This window comes from Leuciscus leuciscus (genome assembly GCF_965113295.1).
Source record: "Leuciscus leuciscus genome assembly, chromosome: 25".
Taxonomy (NCBI): Eukaryota; Metazoa; Chordata; class Actinopteri; order Cypriniformes; family Leuciscidae; genus Leuciscus; species Leuciscus leuciscus.
In genome coordinates this window covers 5,999,988-6,020,605 of record NC_138724.1, presented here as the reverse complement: position 1 = coordinate 6,020,605, position 20,618 = coordinate 5,999,988, and the positions used below count along the sequence as shown (strand labels likewise).

General features: G+C 37.6%; 1 protein-coding gene across 1 annotated transcript in view; it reads left to right on the top strand.

Annotated features, from left to right (window-relative positions):
* Window positions 1-11,135: 11,135 nt before the first annotated feature.
* Window positions 11,136-20,618, top strand: part of LOC309490506 (uncharacterized protein) — a 35,591-nt gene continuing 26,108 nt past the window's right edge. Inside the window, exon 1 of the mRNA XM_082159719.1 lies at window positions 11,136-11,310. Coding sequence (XP_082015845.1) covers window positions 11,244-11,310 — 67 coding nt within the window. The 5' untranslated portion in view covers window positions 11,136-11,243. The remainder of the gene's footprint in view (window positions 11,311-20,618) is intronic.

Genomic DNA, 20,618 nt, shown 5'->3' with positions numbered 1-20,618 from the left:
AAAGGAACACGCCGACTTTTGGGGACTTTATCTTATTCACCGTATCCCCCAGAGTTAGATAAGTCCATACATACCCTTCTCATCTCCGTGCGTGCCGTAACTCTGTCTGACGCACCCACCGCTAGCCTAGCTTAGCACAAAGACTGGAGGTAAACGGCTCCAGCTAGCATACTGCTCCCAATAAGTGGCAAAATAACGCCAATATTTTCCTATTCACATGTTGTGATTTGTATTTTCACAGTGTGTACAAATAACAAGGTCACATGAGACACAGCCATCTTCTAACCGTATACACACTGGGAACTATATTCTCAGAAGGTGAAGCACTGCTACTTCTGCGGAGTGATTTACTCGCAGCGTCTGAGAAGCCCCGTGGTGAGGAGCAGAGAGTTCCTCAGAGTTGGAGGAAATCACTCCGCAGAAGTAGCAGTGCTTCGCCTTCTGAGAATATAGCTCCCAGTATGTATACGGTTAATCCCAGTGTATGTCTTGTTTAATCTTAAAGTTTTGGTGGTCAGACGGCGCAGAGAGCACAGAGATGATAGCAAATAAATAATGCTAACGTCAGCGGCCATGGCACTACACGAGCAATCGTTATTATAGTTCAAAAGGGCAAACAGTCAAAGTTATTATGCGAGTTAACTCGGGTCGAAATGCAAATCTGCAAAGTTGCATTTGTCATCTGTCACCGTGACATCAAGTGCACTTTTGAAGCTGAAATAATAAGTGGATTAAGCTTGGAATAACGAGAGGAATAACATGGATACAACTTCCTTGTCGGAGAATTGTAATGCATCACAGTCAGTCAGGTGCAAGGAAGGGAGACGACGACTACGTAGACCTCTAATATGCAGTGTTATTTTTCATATTTGATTACTTCATTAAATTTCTGTACCTGAACACTACAGTTAGACACCTGACCAACCCGACAAGCATTGCTTATTTTATTTGTATCTTTTGCTCTATTGTATTCATTTGTGCTCTTATTTGTCGTTTGATTATTTGTTCTTATTTTCTTTGTTTTTATTTGACAACTGACCATATGCACGTAACGTTCGTAATAACTTCTGCATAATATAAGCCAGCCGGAAAACGTCCGGTGAAATGTCACTTGTTGATGTGTCGGTATCTTCAATGTTCTGAGGAAGCTTTAACAGCATCAATAGTGTAATACTTAGTTTATAATCAGAATATAGTCACTTATATAGTCAGACCTAGCATTCATTTAGTTATTCAAATGAATAAAAAGCCTCAATTGTCCTATGTTTTACTGAACATAGCACATACCGAACTGTACCGAGACTGTGACCCTAAAACCGTGATAATAACCAGAACCGTGAGTAATCTGAGCCATTACACCTCTACTGTACACAACGATTACTGTACTGGACATCTAAAATACATTCCTCTTGTGAATTTCTGCTTTTTGTTTGCATTCCTTCTCTTGGTTTTATCCTTGTGTTTGCTGGATTTACGGGGTACAGGGGATGAAGAGGACTGAGATGAGGATGAGGATGATGAGACACAGGAGGACGTGGAGTCAACTTTGCAATGTTTTTTTCCTCTTCTCTTTGCCTTTTTTCCCTTTCTGTGTGAAGGTCATCTTCCGTGACCCTAACCCTAACCCTAACTCTAACCCTAACCCTAACCCCAACCCCAACCCCAACCCTAACCCCAGACTGTGATACAGCATCATCAACTTTGGATTTGCAGGAAGCTTCCATCATGTCTTCCTTTGCTGACAAGGCTGATAAGGAATACAAACCAAATCATATTAAGATTACATTTCATTTCTTCCACATTTACCAGCTTTGATGTCATTGTTAAATGTAAATATTCTTGTACCTTTGTTAACGAACACCACAAGATCTAACTTTAAAACAAGAACAGATAGGCCTCAGACTACAGTACACTGTGCCCTTTTATGCCAGGATATGTTATAATGTAGACTCATTTTCCACAGTGAAAAGTTCATTAATATCACTTGTTGAACACTTGTATGAGATGAAGACTCCTATCATGCCAGTGGCTTGACATGTCAAAAGCTTTTCTTAATGTGCAAGAGGTGAAAGTGCGATGACCATATACTGTACAGTAGCAATTATGAGCAGAAGCATTTATTCAAAGCAGATTAAAAATGAGGAACATCAAATAATTTCTCATAAGAGCCAACAGTATTTGTAGTACACATTACTAAGTATAACTTATAACGGGTTGTATGGTATTGGTCAGACTGCGACGTAGGAAATCTCTCTCACTTTCGATGTCCTTGCATTTATCCTCAAGGAACTTCATTTTAGCTTTTAAAAAAGCATTTTCTTCCTTCATGTTTTGTAGGGAATCCTGCTGAGTTGGTGCTGTTGCTGATGCTCCTGGTGGAATATAGAAAAAACACTGTTGCACTTTAACACTCTCTATCTAAATAGCTATATTATATCTATATTAGTCTTGTGCGTAAACTAGAACATTTACTAGCCAATGGTGATGCTATTGCCAAGGTGTGAGATAATGCATGATGCATAATTAATTCTCAAGTCAAGATCATGGTAATACAGTAATGACTCAAGTATTACCAAATCGTTTAGAAGTAATTACTAGGAAATGTATTTTTGTTTAATAACACAGAAAAAGAAAAAAGAAAAAAAAAGGTTGATTGTGAACACTTTGATTAAGGAGATCCCATTAATGCAGTAACAATACATATTAGGGGTGTGACGAGATCTCACGATATTAAAACATGACATTAAAACGTGATATTTCCTGTTGAGGTGAAAAGCTGTCCCGTCAAACCCCTAATATTTCATGATTAATATCATGTGTTTAAATATGATGGTTTCATTATAAATATGGTGATTATCTCTATGATGGACTTAAATTATATTAAACATCTGAATTAGTCATGCCAACAAATGGAAATTAATTTTTAATTACCTTTAACAAAATATGAACAAGCCTTTGACTCAAAATATCCCATTTTCACCTGCATCGTGAAACACGGATGTTTAGGAAAGAGCAGAAGAATGGTTTTGTGGTTTAGGAATATCAGCACTAACTCTTATTTCATATGAAATAAATTACTATCGATAAATTTATATTTTTAAAGTCTTTAGAAACTTTGAACTAAACATTGATATTGTGTAGTTTGTGATCCTCCATCAGCAGCTGCAGTTTCTCTCAGCTGTATCAGTGCAGTCACTGTGACGTCTGACTGACAGAGGTTTTTGTACGACTCTTTATCACTGTGTGAACACACTACCACTGCTGTGATAACTCTGACAGTAATAATCTCCTGTATCTTCAGTCTGGACTCCACTGATGGTCAGAGTAAAATCACTGTAAGATCCACTGCCACTGAATCTAGATGGAGTGTTTGACACTCTTTGGTTTGCAGAATGAATCAGGAGTTTAGGAGCTTCTCCAGGTTTCTGTGAGTACCAGGCCATACAAGTATATGAACCTACACAGGCATTGCTCACTACTGTGTTTGTTTTGCAGTTTATAGAGACTGATTCACCAGTTTGAACTGTTTTTACAGAAGGAGTCTGAGTCACAGTCACCTGTCCACTGAAACCTGTTAGAAATAGAGAGAGTTAGAAAAGCAGCATGACTGTGTAACATTCACTGTTGATGATATTATCATATTTCACTTTAACATTTTCTTGAAACATTTACCTTCAATGCACAGACAGAGAGTCCAGATGAAGATGTTGATTGTGTTCATTGCTGTAGTTTAGTCTTGTGTGATGATGAAGATTGTGTTCTGCTCTCAGTCATGAAGTGTTAAACTCACAGCACTATAAACACTCTCAGAGCACTGAAGCATGTGCTGACAATGCAAAGAAGTGGGCAGGATTTACAACAGCTTGTGCTGATAACAAACTCATAAACTCTACATAGAAGATTTTACTTTCAGAATAATGTTATTGAACCATTCAGTGATTAATTGCACATATTTATTAATTGTGAAATATTTGTGTTTATGTCTGTCAGGCTGATAAGACACTAGGTTTTGTCTGGAGAATCATGAATGTAGATCATTTTAAACATATGTCATACGCAGCAGTTTCTCTGAGTACAGTTCTGTGCTACACCTTTACAAGCATGTTAACAATGACAAATCAAGAAATAAATGAATAGTTATATTTAGAGTAAACTAGAAAAAAAATGTCCATTATGGTCTTTGGAATCAATGTTGACATGTTGTTCCTATTTTATATTATCATTATGTCTATTTTTTCCCACATTTTCCACATGCATGAAGTTCATCAGGACTCATAATCAGGTCATTATATATTAAACAATGTGCATCTGAAATGTTCAGAATTATTGATTCATTTATTTGAAGCTGCAGGTTTTTCTGTGAATCATGATGATTGATCTGCATATGAAGAACAGAAGCATCATTATGAGAAACTCCACAACATCATCCATGATCAAAGAGGTCAAAGGTCACCTCATAGGTCACAGCTCATCAAATATATTTCTTTAAACAGTGTTATATCAGAAAGCATTTAGTCAAATCTGAATGAGTGAGTGTTGAGAAGAGCTGAGGATCTTCTAATATCAGTGTGTTGAAGTGTTGTTTCTCTCTCTCTGCTGGAGTGTGTGTTCACTCGAGTGGAATAGAGGTTTTTGTACGAGCGTTTCATTAGATTGTATCTCTGTGGTGGACTTTCGGTGGAGGAACTAAACTGGTGATCGGTAAGTCTGTCTATTTAATCACCTAATAAAAAAATACAATTTAGATTTCAGAAAGTGTTTTACAGTGGAAACAAGAACAACATTTATTAATAATAATGATTATTAGATATTGTGGCGACACTTTACTTGAAGCCTTTATGTATAATGCATTATAAAGGTATCATTAATGTAGATATTTCTGTTTTCATAAATAACTGTAACCAAAGTTAAAATGTTTTATAATATTTGCTATTGGTTGTTTGTCATGAGTTTTGGTGTATTATAATTTTTTGAAGGTGTAACAATGAATAGATAATATTATAATGTGTTATAACTGCAGTTATAATTAGTGTTCGGTAAGTCTGTCTATTTAATTCTTATAATATTCCTAAACATACAATTTGAAACAAGTTGAAACAAGAACAACATTTATTAATGATAATTATTATTACATATTGTGTTGAAACTTTACTTAAAGCCTTGAATGCATTATAAAGTGTTTCATAATGTATGTTACAATGCCTTATATCTTATCATAAATAACTGTAACCAAATCTAAAATGCATTATAATATTTGCTATTTCATTGTTTCATCTGAAAATGGTTGTTCTTCATAAAGGTGGATCAATGAATAGATAATATGTGTTATAACTGCTGTTACACTTATTGATTAGATCATACATTCATTTTAATGTATATAGCAGTGCATAATTAATGCATTAAAAATACTTTCATAATGCAATATGCATGAAAGCTTTAAATAAAGTGTTACTGATACTTTTTCTGATACTGATACTACTCTAATGAGAGTTAGTGGACATTGTTGTCTGGTCACGTAAATCAAGAGATCACATTCAGGTAACTCACATGTCTCTTTGCTAGCATTGCATGTACAAAAACAACTTTCTCTCCCTCTTACATGCATACCAGTTCCCCACATAATACAACAACTCAAGACTAAAGCCGGACGCACACTGTGCCATTTATAATAGTCCTTTACGATTGTTGCTACGAACATGATCCTCGCTGTAAGCCATGTCACACTGTAAGATCTCAGTCGTCATTAATGTCAGACTGTACGACAGTCAAGACGCGTTAAAAGCGGACGCACGCAAGAAAACTTATCCAGTCACCGTAGGTTTTCCACAGTCTGCTCGGGAACCGATGCTCTCGGGCCAGATATAGTTATTTCAGTGAGTAAACGGCTCAACGGCAGGAAGGAATAAACCAAACCATTTTAAAATGTTTTTTTCAATAATGAAAGGTAGTGTGTCGATTCAATTAAAAATCCACATATCACATATTTTAAAATATTACATAATTCATTGAAGCCTGTTTGTCATGTATAATACACCGACCAATCGTCATCTGGCACAAATTTCAAATTTCATTGGACAATGTGAAGTGGAGCGGTAATTCTCCAGTCATTCATAAATGGTTTGAAAATTAGATGGACAGACGAATTTACATTTATGAAGCGATCTGAATCTGCGTCGTTTAAACAATAGATGCTAATTGACTACAGAGCACTGCACAAAACCAGCACTGAAAGTCGCATTAATGGTAAGTAGTATTAAAGTCACTTTTTATTTAGTCTATGTATATTGATACACCGTTTACCATTTGATCAAACTATCATAGTTGGTTAAATGAAGCCCAGGCCTACAGAACTATTATGTGAAGTGTAGGCGGACAACAACACGCCAAATGGAGACGTGAAAGGACTTCAACATGTTTGATAATTATGCAGCAATAGTATAATAGTACAGTACTACTGGTCAAACATTTGCACACATGACTATTTTTATGTTTTTAAAGAAGTCTCTTATGCGCATCAAGCCTGCATTTATTTGATCAAAAATACAGAAAAATATTATTACAAATTAAAATAATGGTTTTCTATTTTAATATACTTTAAAAATATCATTTATTTCTGTGATGCAAAGCCGGATTTACAACAGCCATAACTCCAGTCTTCAGTGTCACATGATTTTTCAGAAATCATATTCATTTATTTTATTTTTTTACCTGTGATACTTTTTTCTACGGAGAGCCTGAGGGGACCTTTGCAAAAAATATATATATATACAGACTTTCGCGTGCTCACGCGTTACAATTTCTATGGCAAGCCATTTTAACATTTAATCTTTAAAACCTACTACACTGTTAAGCCTTGTTTATACTCGACGCAGCCGCAAGATCGCGAGGCGCGCGCGGCAAAAATGGCGTCATTGCGGAGTGGGCGGTCTCGCGCGTTGGGTTCGCAAGACCCAATTTCGCCTGGCGGTGTGCACGGCACTTTTTGTAACATCGCGCGCGGCGCCGCATCCGAAGATGAACGATTTCGAGGCGACTTTGTCCGAGCTGGTACGTCTGTACCAGCATGTTTATGATCCTTCCATGCGGGACCATAGAGACAGTCAGATGGCACAGAATTCCTGGAGGGAAATTGCGAAGACATTGGGGAAGGAAGACGTATTTTGTCGAAAAGTTTGGAAAAATCTTCGAGACAAATTTGTCAAAGCCAAGAAAAAAGTCCATGGAAGAAGCGGTGACCCAGGTGGATACAAGAACAATCCGCCAATATTAAACGAACTAAGTTGGCTGTCCCAGTATGTAAAGCACCGTGAAACCGATTCCAATATGGAATTCCAAGTTGAGGTGAGCAATATTTTTAATTACCTTTTCTCTTTTAAAAGTTAAGGAATTTAACTAGTATTTTTTTGGTAACTTAATTTTGTTTTGACGTAAATAGGCGTAAGATTGTATCAACATATTCTTTATTCAGGACATACATAAAAAATGGTCCATAGCACTATACAAACATACACATAATAATAATAAAAAATAAAAACCACAAACACAAAGAGAGTGTTCAAATATTAGCATATAGACTAAAACGCCAATGGTTCCACAATCTCGAAGTGAACCTAACTGCACTCAATGCAGGATTCACTAGTGTTGCAATGATGCTGTTATATGACTCTGCTAATCTACACATACCATACCACCTGTATGATAGGCCTATGTTGTATAACGTAATTACTTAATTAAAAGTTAAGTTGTATGTTTAATTTTTAAGTTATTAGCAAAGTAATACTTTTACTGTGTTGAACATGTAAGTATATAGTAATGTGCCTGAGGAACTTGAATACATTGTGTTTACATAGGCATTCTATATTTCTGTAGCATTGTGTTTTTTAAAAGACTTTTGATTGATTTTTTTGACTTATTGCCTTTTTTAAGGAGGAAGATAACACCAGAGATGATCATATCTCCATGGCCACACAGTCACCTGGAACATCTTCAACATCTGCTTCACCTCCAGAGACAACAACTTCGGACAGCTCCTCACCAGTTACGCCATCACCACCCCCCATCTCTCCACTTCCTATAACATTGCATATTCCACCATCTCCTACGCCATCTTTGTCCTCCCTACAAACACCATCACCGAGAGGCAATCCACAGCATCCCTTCCAGTCGCCATGTCCTTTATCCCGTAAAAGAAAACGGAGCACTGAAGATGTCCTGCTAAAAAGACTGGAGAGGCTGGACGAAGAGAGACAAAGTGCCATGCAGCAGGACAATGAGGACTACAGGTTTACATTAGTTTTAGCTGACATGCTTGCAAAAGTGGACCCAAGGAAGAAGCTTGATGTAAAGTTCAAGCTGAATCAGGTCCTTTTTGATGCACTGAGGGACAACGATGCATAGATTTTGTTTGCCGTTACACACATTACAAAGTACTTAAAAATTTGTAAACAGAAACGTTTTTTTTTTTATCTATTGTGTATTAATTAAAATTCTAATTCATTTACAAAAGAGATTTGTATTTATAGTTTGCTGTGAAATAAAAACAAAAACTAAAGATTTTATTTTGTGTTTGCATTCATAAATGTCTTCATAAATAAAAGTGCTGCAGTACACTGATGGTAACAGACAGTGATTAACCTCATTCTTTTGTCTCTATACACATAGAAACATTTACATTGATGGCGACCAATAAAAGCCTCTCATTTTGTGAATAGAAACACATTTCTATTAAGCACCCAGTTTGCACTTGTCTAAAGTAACTGCTTACATTTACAGTAGCAGAAGTTTGCCCTGCTGATAAAATTAAAGTTTAAACACTCTTCAATAAGGCTTCAGCTGTTTTATTTAGTTTGCATGCAGTGAAAGTACAATAAACCTACTGCATGTAGTTTTGTATTACAAACTCAGTTACTGTAAATGCTATATTAACAAAAAATAAAAACTTATATTTTTATTAACATTGCCAAAGAGTAAAAAGGTAACGCATGTTTTTATGTTAGTTAATGCCACATGACTACATTAGTCAACATTTTAAGTGGATCTTAAAAGTTTATTAGTTAAAGCTAACAAACATAATAACTCTTCTTCAGCATTCAGCTTGTACATGTCCACGCGAGACGCCATGTTTTCCCTACCGTTTTTCCCATAGACATGTATAGAAAGGCTAGATAGCTTACCGGCGCTGAGAGCCAATGGGACCCGACGACGTCACACGGCGGCCATCTTAGGACAGGACCGCTCGTCCAGTTATAACATTAAAGTCTATTGTGCATGTAGTGCTGAAATAACTATATTTTGCTCAATTTTCAACCGATTTTCAAACGGCTTGGTGTGTCATAAACGTCAGGGATGCGGCTATTTAACTGCATACTTGTGAAAAATTATAGCCACAAACGGCATCAGCACAAATCATAGCCACGTTAATAAGGTTTGTAATAAACCAAACCGTTTGTAAATCCGTCAAGAATTCAGCAAGTTACGAGCATTTTAGTTGGCGTATGTCACTCACCTTCCGTCCACAGCAGCAGGGAGCAGCAGCGCAGTCTCCTGACCTAAGATGGCCGCCAAGTGACGACACAGCTGACCATAGACAGTATAAGAAATGGACAGAGTCATCTCATTGGAACTCAATTGAGGCAAGTGAAGCCCATTTTCAGCGATTTTTTAGGACTTCCGTTCCTGACGCGCAGACTCAAACTGAGTTTGACGACGTAGATGTGACGTGAGCAACCCGTCTGTCTTCTAGTGGCTGTGGCATGAGAAATCTGAATCATTCCCTTCCGAAACTTGCAGAGACGGAGATCGTGAGTAGGAGGTGTTCATGAGCTAGGAGCAGGAGAAACTTTTGCTAGGTATTCTGATTAATTATTTTGTCATTTTGCCTCCACGTCCCCCCGATTGCCCGCGAGCTTCTCCTCCCGTCAATATGGTAATCTCTCTACTGTGCGACAGAGAGTCGTGTGGTTATGACGCAATCGTTAGCCTACTTTTACAAAAACTGTTTTTACGGGGCCATAACGTAAGCTACAAGGTAATGGAGCATTTTATACATTGTCGTGTTTCTTTAGAAATAAATAATGGACAAATGGAGTCTTCAAACACCTCAGATGTAAAGTTATTCGCTGTCAAAGTGACGCCAAAATGAATGGGAGTCAATGGGATGCTAACAGCAGGTGAAGTTCTGCTACAAGATGGTGGCACGCGGCCGGCTTCAACTTCCGGTCGACTTCCTTCCCGCTTGCAGCTGACTCCGCCTTGAGCCATCTAGCCTTTCTATACATGCAGAGCCCGTCTACGGAGAGCCTGCCCACTCCCTATTAAGTCCTATTGTACCGAATTTTGGTTGTAGTTCCACCAGAGTTCCACTGGGGGCGCTCGCCATGAGTGCAAAACGAATGGGAGTCTATGAGGCTAGACCGCTAAATTTGTCTCTTTCACCCGATTGCCGTTGAGAAATCTCAGATTTGATTGTAGGTTTTGCAAGTTCAACATGGGTTATAGGTCGAAAGTTGAATGAACGAGTACTTATGTCCTTTCGATTTCTTTCAGGTTGAGTTGTTGTTGCCCATAACACGCTAGCATTCTGCTAATGAACGCTGATTGGTCAGTGAAGGGCTGATTACGACCAGAGATACAGCTTGATGGCATCGTGGCATCCGAAGCGGGACCAGAAACAAACAAAACAAAAACTCTTCTAGCACTTGTATTTACCTGTGACAGCTGTGTTGTCGATGCCTCGAGAGAAAAGAAAGTGCAGAGCGCGAAAGCACCAAAGTGACTGAAGGATTGCCGTAAAGCAGTATCTCTGGTCGTACGATGTGTATGATGTCATTGACACTTCAAAAGACTTTTTAAAGCAAATAAGTGACTAAAAAAAATCTAACACCCAGCAATGTGTAATTTCTTTGCATCCCCTTTCGAAAACAACATTCAAATTACTCGACAAAAAATTATATCCTGAGAAAAGTGGATTTTGAGAGCAATATCTCCATAGACCTCCATTCATTCTGCACTCGTCCTGTGAGCGCCCTCATATGGAATCAGAGTGGAACTGCAACCAGTTCACAAGCCGGAAGTGTACTGAGAGTGAAACTTCTCGCCATATTAGACATTCTCTGATACATGTCTATGGTTTTTCCGGCAAACTACTTCTTCACTGCTGTTTCCCGGTGGTTTAGAGGTAAATTACTCCGAGTCGCCCCCTGTCGTTTCAAAGAATAACACAACGGCGCGCGCGTCAAGTATAAATGCCTCGTCCGTCTGGAGAGGTGCGCGCGCGGTCTGCGGTGACTCGCGCTCTTGCGGCTGCGTCGAGTATAAACAAGGCTGTAGACGCGAATTTGACGCGCTATTCGCGTCCGTGTGAACGCACAGCCGCACGCACATCTCTGAAGGTATGTGCGACGATCCCATCTAGATCTACCGGAGAGCATTCAAAGATGAAGGTTTAATCTTACACAACAAGCCGTTTCATAATACTGAGTGTCTCCTACTTGTAAACTTTGACAGCTCCTCCTCCGCGCTCGCGAGCCGTGGCACTGATAGAGTCGCGCGCTGTTTGAGAGAAATTGACCTTTTGTGTACATAGAAAAAGTCTTAGATCTTTGAGTTCAGCTCATGAAAAAGGGGGGCAAAAACAAAAGTGTTGCATTTATAATTTTGTTCAGTGTATAAATACACACATGCATGTATTTGCGAAATATTTGCATGTATATAGTAGCTATATATTTATACATAATTTATATAATATATAAATATTTTTATATAGGCTATAACACTTTTTAATTATATTATGTTAACACAAACTTTTATATTTGATGTGATTAATCGCGATTAATCATTGTCCAGCACTAAAAATTATATAAATTTATTGTGGTAATCAGATTTACTTGTTCAAAATATATATAATTATAGTTCAGTGTACTAATTTGGTTTAGTTAAAGGGATAGTGCACCCAAAAATGAAAATGATCCCATGATTTACTCACCCTCAAGCCACTCTATGTGTATGACTTTCTTTCTTTCTTTCTTTTTTTTTTCTTTGGACCAGCTGAAGTTCAAGCTAACACCTGGTATTACAATATAATAACTGAGAATTTTCCTGATCGATGAAAAAGTATCAAGTATCATATGTTTCTTAAAGCATACTTTTACAACATTCATTCAAGACTAAGTATTTACACATAGGATGACAGATAAACAGGTTGTAGGAGAGATGGTGTAATCTTCAAATTGTCCTCTGACATGATTCCTCAGGCCTCTTTATCTGTCCGGAAACCTCCCTTTCGTCTATTGAATCCTTTGAGAAATGAGCGTATAGACATGGCTGCATTCATTTGGGTTGCCACAGTATCCAGACAGTGGTTGGAGATGGAAAGCATCCAGGAAGTTTGTATTGCCAAAGGTCACCAAAGATCAACTGACCACAAAGAATCTTGTGTTTCCCACTCAAACTGCAGTCTTTCTTGAGTAAACTGACCTTTTACATCTATTTATTTAATTATGTCTAAAGTTATTTAAAAAAATTCACCCGCTTAGTTTTAAAGTCTTCTCATTTGTAAAATAAAATTTAAAATTAACCCTTACAAACAAATCAATTTCAGATTTAATTGTGCACATTGGGGGCCTGTTCACTTCATTCGTTTTTACTGATCGGATATCTATCTGATTTGTTTAAACGGTTCCATTTACACTTGGCCATACAAATGTGTCTCCGCAAAACAGATATAAATCCGATCTTCAATTCCCGCGCTATATGCAAATTTAAAGTCCACATCAATGAAAGCAGCAGATATGCACTGTAATTTATTAATCATTAGCTAATTTCAAGATCAAAGACCGCAAAAGGAGATGATTACAATAACCAGATGCATTTCAACTCCAGTTTCGTCTGTAATGTGTGTCCCAGAACACTTCAATAGGCCTGGATAAAGCTGTAAATTGTTTGCTTTACTTCCTTTCTATGGGATAGTGATTGACGATTGAGCATCACAGCAAATATGGGCCTATTTACACTTGTCACATCATGCGTTTTCTCTGATCAGATATTTATTTGATTGAGAAAAGACCAGGTATAAATGCTCTATGAAACGTTTTTGAGACCGATTTAAATCCGATCGATCAAACCACTTTAGGAGATGGTCTGGGACACATTCCAAACAAAACTGGACAAGTGTTAATACATCTGGATGTTGAAACCACATTATGTAAATTTTACTCCTCCCAAAATGTAAACAAAATAAACGTGTGAAAGCGTGTTATAGGCTATATAGTCTCAGCCTCAGACGTCACACTCACGGACCATTGGCTGAACGTCTGATGCATAAGACACACTTAAGGATTTTTGAAGTCATCATCTGGTTGGTTGAATTATACAGGATGTCCAGGAGATGAGTGTGTCGCGTTCTTTAATGGTCCGCCTGGAAACAAATGCCGTGACGCCAAACCCCCTCATGGAAGAAGAAACATGTTTACAACTGTGACAATGACCACTTTCCAGGATTAACCAAACAATGGATTTTCAAGTTCACGGCACCATTGTTGCAGTAAACTTGCACAGCGTTCTTGAATTCTTGATGAGTCTTCAGCAAGCCAACGCGCAAACTGCCGCAAATGAAACTGAAAGTCACAGCCGCTCAAAACTCAATCATCTTCATTAAAATTAGTTAGACTAAATTATCTTACTGGTGCTGATGCCAATCTCTCTCCTATAGTGATTTTTGATCTTGAAATTAGCTGATGATAAGCTTTTGTTGACGTGGATGTACTGTAGCAAATTTGCATATAGCATGCGAATTGAGGTTTGAAGTTATATCCGTTTTGGAAACGTTATAACAAAACAGATAGATATCCGATCAGTAAAAACGAATGAAGTTAAAACAACAAGCGGAAAGAAACAAAACTGCAAGCTCTTGCGTTATTTCAACGCTATCTCACGGCCAGTTCGTACATATTTTATGAGTTGGCTAATTCGTATGACCTCACTTGTACGAATGTGTACGATTTGTCTAAACCCCAGTGACGGGTAGGTTTAGGGGCGGGGTCAGGGGCAAGTCATTTGTATGAATTCATACGAATTGGGCAACTCGTAAAATACGTACAATTGAGCAAAAATCACACAAATTCGTACGTTTTTTGCTCAGTCGTATGTATTTTAGGTATCTCGTAAATAGTCAAACACATCCATCTAGCATGTATTTACCTAAAAACATTGAAAAAGTAGCGCAGTAGAGTGCTCTCTGTGTGTATGACCTTTAATATATGTATTAATATGTATTAATTAGTATATGTATGACCCTTAATGTAATTCAGCTGTGTGAAGTATGAATCTTACATTTTAAATAGAGCATAATCAATGCATCTGAATAGATTTTATGAGCTGTGTTAATACTGAATTTGGTTTGTTCTGTTCACGTCACATATTTTGCATAAACAACACTACCTGGGAAACAACCATGGCTGACATTTATTCATAAGAGTTTCAAAGTGGTCATTTCAGCAAATTGAGAAGGCCACAAATCTTAATAATGTCCCTATAGCTAGACTGAATGGGGACAGATGTGAAAGACCTCATATGTCTCCGGTCATTTTTATGAGCTAATATTGCATTATAGTAAGCTAATGCCTCGTTAAAGTCCCACTCCGATCATATTTTGAGCTATTTTTAAACATTCTCAGTGGTCTTTAAATTATGATTATGCCATTTTTAGCCAAAATCACAAAACCTGTGCCGTTTTCTGGGACTTCGCTTCAGCAGAGCGGCAGTAGCTCATTAGCAATTCGCCTCTGCGTTGTGGGCGGAGCCGTTGGCACGGAGACGACCCTCCCCCTCCCCTCCGCTGAGAGCTCTGTCTCTCCCGCTAGCTTACAAATGGTTTTCAATGTGCTCTATAAGTAAACTTAAATTTAAACTTGATTCTGCAGCACTATGATTTATTCTTTGTGTGATAGCTATGAAAACTTCAAAAAGGCTAATCTGAAAATATTGTAGTTATAAACAAAGGTTTATTTTAGTTCAGAATGATTAACATTTGAGGGCAGCAATTGTATTCATAACATTGTCAAAATAAAACCGACGTAATGTTACTTGAAGGCATTATAGCCTACTATTCCTGCCAAACTTACATGGTTGCAGTGAGTGTTACTACGGTAAATCCATGGTGAATGTTGCTGATCTGTGGACGCTGGATAGTTCATTACAATGTGTATTCCTGGTTTCCACGTCAGTGCTGTTTGATCCGTTAATAACGGAGAAATGTGGATGTTTCTCACTAGATCTCGCAGGAGTCGCAGCGATGTTATTACTTCTGTGGCGAATTCAAACGCTTTCTTTACTGGATCTCTTATTAGCGCTGTGTAGTTACAGTGTTGCTTGATCAAGATCGGCTCGCGCTGCACTGGTCCAAACTGATGCAGTTTCGTTCCGCTTGCATTACGTTTGCCATTTGATGTTGGACAATGTTGTGGCCGCATCGGCGGATTATGAGCGCTCCCACCACGCGCAACGCGCCTACCCCCCCCCCCCCCCCCCCCCCGCCAGTTGGTGAAACAGTCTTCTGTGAAGTGCTGACCGCAAACCGATGTGTGGTTTTTAACATTGCCGTGACCAAGGAACGTAATCCATTCATCTCTCACAGCAACATGTTTTGGTAAAGCATGAAAGCTAATACCAATATCTCTCCTCTTAGCATTGCAACCCGCTACCGCACATAGGTGTTGATCCGCCATCGTCTTCTCTACTCCTCAGAACCTGAGCGGGCGGGGCGGAGGGGAGTATGAGCTTGTGGCCCCGCCCAGTGGAGTTACTACGTCACAACTCCAGTCTATTTTAGCCGGCATTTTAGCGTCTGCTACTGATTCACAGCCATTTGAATGCAGAAATACTCAGAAATACAACTTTGAGCTTATTTTTCTCAAGATATGTCCTCTAACATCAGAAAAATGCTACAAGAACATGTTAACACCTAGAAAAACATGATTTTCATCGGAGTGGGTCTTTAAGTGGTTTTCACGCAGGATATGAGGGGTGTGGTTGAGTTTTGACTAATTATGGATGACAACAACAGGTCATTAAAATAAAAAAGAACACCATTATTACCAACAGGTGGGCTGGGGATGGATCGAGGTCTATATTCTGATTTAATGATAGCCACCAACCTGTCGCTGGAAAGTTCCAGTGTTTCTGTCAGCCAACTCAGTCAATGGGAAAACTGTAAACATCACGAGAAGATAGGGTTAAGGATCAAGACAAGAACAGTCTGTCCTCAATGGAAAGTTGCATGAGTCCTATCTAGTGTCTAGAGATTACAAAGTCTCATTCTATTGTGTAATATGTAAAGTTTAAAAAGAATAATGGGTAGATTTGACTAGAAAAGGATAATCAAAACCACTCCAATACAAACAATGAAAATGTCTAGAGATGTGAAAAATCAGTTCTCTTGAAATGCTGCTTGTCCAAAAACGTTATACTGGAGTGGACAGGACCTAACTGTTATATAATGCTTTAGGTTTGCTTCAGGTTTAATGTTGTTTATGTGTCTATGTGGTGTTTTTAATATGCTTTAAGACAAACCATGTGTAAATTCATAAGTCGACAGCATTGCTGAGTATTTCCTCCTTAAAACTGCAGTGAACCAAAGACAGTCTCAAAAACACGCTTTGAAATCGCTGGTGTTTCTGACGTCACAAACTACCTTGTAACCAATCAGATCAACGTGTGATCGTCAACCAGTGGATCTCTGAGCTGAGTGAGGGAGTGAGTGGAGGCGGGGCTAATTTGAATATTCATAGAACCACATATGCTAAATGAGGCAAGGGTGTAGAGTTACATTCAAGCTATCTAAAGGCATTAAGATTTTTTTTTTTTTTGTCAAGAAAAAAACATTTAAATATGTAATTTTGGTGATCAACTATGAGTTTTAAGGGATGAAATTATTGACTACAGGGGGATTTTAACATTTTGAGTACATATGGGTAAGCATAATAAGACAGAATTTTTAGTTTGCAGCAAATGTTCTGCAGAAGAGGCAACTTGATTGAATTGGAGATTTCTGCTAGAGGGTTTAAACATCTTTGACATTCAGTTGTGCAACTTCAATGACGAAACATACAAATGAGTGACACGTGAGGCTTCTGATTCTCATCCAAAATAGCACATGAGCTTAAATGAAAACAATCGTCACAAATTACAGTGCGATATGATGCCTGCTATATGCTGCTGCCAATACCTGGAAGAACAACAGACTGAACTGTAAGATAATTTGTTTTTGCCTAATAATTAATGCTCAAATAAAGTCAAATATTTATAGTTCTCTGTAATCACATCATCAGAGTACTGTGTTTCATTATAGAGAGTCAAACTGATATTGTAAAAGCAAGTTTAATCAGAGACATATGTGCGTTCCTCTCGAACTGAAAAGATTAAAATAGTAAAAGCTTATTTTAATCCCTCATGTACAGAATGATTAACTCCAGAAGAGACCCTCCCCCATGATACACCACATGACCATTGTATACACTGCAAAAAAAAAAAAAGCCTAAATATAAGATTTATGCCAAGAAATAGACAAGAACTCACCGCGCCTTTAAAACTGTCTGAGGTGTGTAGACAAAAAAACTCCAAGGGAAATTATAAAAAAAAAGTTTGCACACTCTATCAATGAGGAAGAAAAATTGCGAGATAAAGCGCCTGCTTTTATGACAAACATTTCAGTCACATGTGACCTTTCTCAATGCCAAATTCTATATAAAATTGGATCTTAAATTTCCAATAAAATAAATGTTTAAATTTAATGTTTAAAATTTCCATCCATTTGGATTACACAGTTTTGACATAAACAAATGAATAGATTTAATGTGATACATATTTGTCAGTCATAAATGAATAATAATACTATAAGTAATAATACTATAATAACACTATAATAGTACTAATAAACCAAATGTGTTTTGGGGCAGTTTACACAAGCAGTTTTCAACTAAAACCGTATAAGTTTTTATGCGTTTTGGCCTTTCATTTACACGACAACTGCGTTCTGGGCGCCTGAAAGCACAAATAAACAAGTTTTTGAAAACGATACTGTTATTGTCTCTGTGTAAACTACAGAAAAACGGGTTCGTGAAAACAGTGATGTCATGAGCATGTGTATTACGTGTTCAGTCTATAAGTGCGTAGTGTATCTTTACAATGTGACATCGCCAACTACTGGCCTGGGAGCAGAATACACCGTTTTTAGTTGTTTTCGCTGATCCGAGTGAACGGGGATCGTTTAGACAACGTTGTTCCCTGAACGCGAAAAACGCAAATGAAAAATGTTGATAATTGTAAACATGTAAACTAGTGGTGTCAACAATAATCGATTCGGCGATGCATCGCAATGCGGGGCATGCACGATTCAGCATCGATGCGGCAAAGTGCCATAATCGATTATGTCACTGTTGTAGGGGTGTAACGGTACGCGTATTCGTACTAAACCGTTCGGTACAAGGCACGCATTTTCAAACCGAACGGTTATTTCAAATGTAAGCGCGTCGCGCTCGCTCATAATGTAGACGCTGGCGCGACCACAACATCAAATGGCAAACGCAATGTAAGCGGAACGAAACTGAGCTACTCGTGATGGACTGTTTATCAGTTTGGACCAACGCAGCGCGAGCCGATCTTATACTACACAGCGCTAAGAGATCCAGTAAAGAAAGCATTTGAACTCGCCACTAAAGTAATAACATCGCTGCGAGATCTAATGAAAAACATTCACATTTCTCCGTTATTAACGGATCAAACAGCACTGACGTGGAAACCTGGAAGAAACATTGTGACATGAATGAACTATCCAGTGTCCACAGATCTGCAATATTCACCATGGATTTACTGTAGTAACAGTAACTGCAACTTTGGAAGTTTGGCAGGAATAGTAGGCTATAATGCTTTCAAGTAACGTTATGTCGGATTTATTTCGACATTATGAATAACATTGCTGCCCTCAAATGTTAATCTGAACTAAAATAAACATTTGTTTATAAGCACAAAATATTACATATAATTTTTTCCAAGCAGCTGTTTTGTTTTATATGCTCTTAAGAAGAGTCAATTATAGCTCCATCATTGCTCAAAGAAAAAAAAAAGTCATAGTTTATGATGTTAGTTCTAATAAAAAAGGAATAAAAAAAAAATCAAGGAAATTTCTCTGGCATTTCTTTCTTTTTGCTGTATCGAAAACGTACCGAACCGTGACACAAGTGTATCGTATTGAACCGAACCATGAATTTTGTGAACCGTTACACCCTACACTGTTTATTTTCTGGCCTCGAGTTGGACAATAAAGTTGAAATTTAATTTCAAATGGTTCTCAAGCAGAGAGAAGAGAAACATTTCTCATTCAAAGCACTGAAAGCAGTGATTTATGCTTTCTTTTTCAGGTTTGAAAATGTCATATCCAATACCCTGTACCATTCAATTTTATTTTATTTAATGACATTTATGTCAAAGATACAGGAGAGTGATAATACACACATAGCAGCCAATAAAATCTGTTGTTCAATATCTGACTGCTTGTATTGCCTCATGACTGATGAAAATTTTGCCTTGTTGTGTGCAGTAGAATTGTGATGCATCGCAATGCATCGTAGAATCGAATTGAATCGAATCGTTACCTGGTGAATCGTAATCGAATCGAATCGTGAGGGCAGTGCCAATGCACACCCCTAATGTAAACATACCCTTAAATAGCACTACATTTTTATCATCAATAAATCCAATTTGTTTCAATCTCATATATTTTAACTAACTGAATACTGCTTGTTCCACAGCTAGCCAGATTTCAACCATGATTATTTAAATCAAATCAAATAGATGCAAATAATTAATAATAAACTGTCATGATTTTTTTAGTATTGATATGCATCAAATTAAGATGATTAGTTTATGTTAAAACCGTGTAATCCAAATGAATAACATTTGTATATGCAATTCAAATACATAGGCCTAAATCTTGAATTTTAAGCCAAAGTATTTTTTGAGTGCACAGTCCTTACCTGCGTACAAGACGACTACGCATTTAAACTTCCTCACTGCTATCCATGCACACACATCACAATTGTCTGAAGCACCTACATCTCTTTTTAAAATGTTTTTACATAATGTGAATCTGTCTATGTCATACTATACATAGTAATGTCCCTATGCCCTTAATGTCCTCTTGCACTGTTCCCGTTTGCACGGTTTGCCCTGAATGTTTCAGAGTATATGTATATGGTTAAATGTTTAGTTATGTTTAGTTATGTTTAGATTACCTCTTTTTAGATAGGCTGTGTGTATTTATATGTGTTTATGTAACAGTATTCTTGTGAGGTACAACAATAAAACTTACTTGACTTGGATGGAGGGGAAGATGGACTGGCACATATACAAAATGTTGGACATAAGGTGATTTACATACATTTGCACAGCACAATGCACGGTAACACTTTAGAATACTGTTCATTCATTAATGAGTAATTACACAGGAACAAACGAGTAACGAATTATTAACATTCTAGTAACTACTATTAACTAACAAGAAACTCTGATTAACAAATTAGTAAGTAATAGCGCTCAGATGAATGTAGTAGTTCATTATTAGCTAA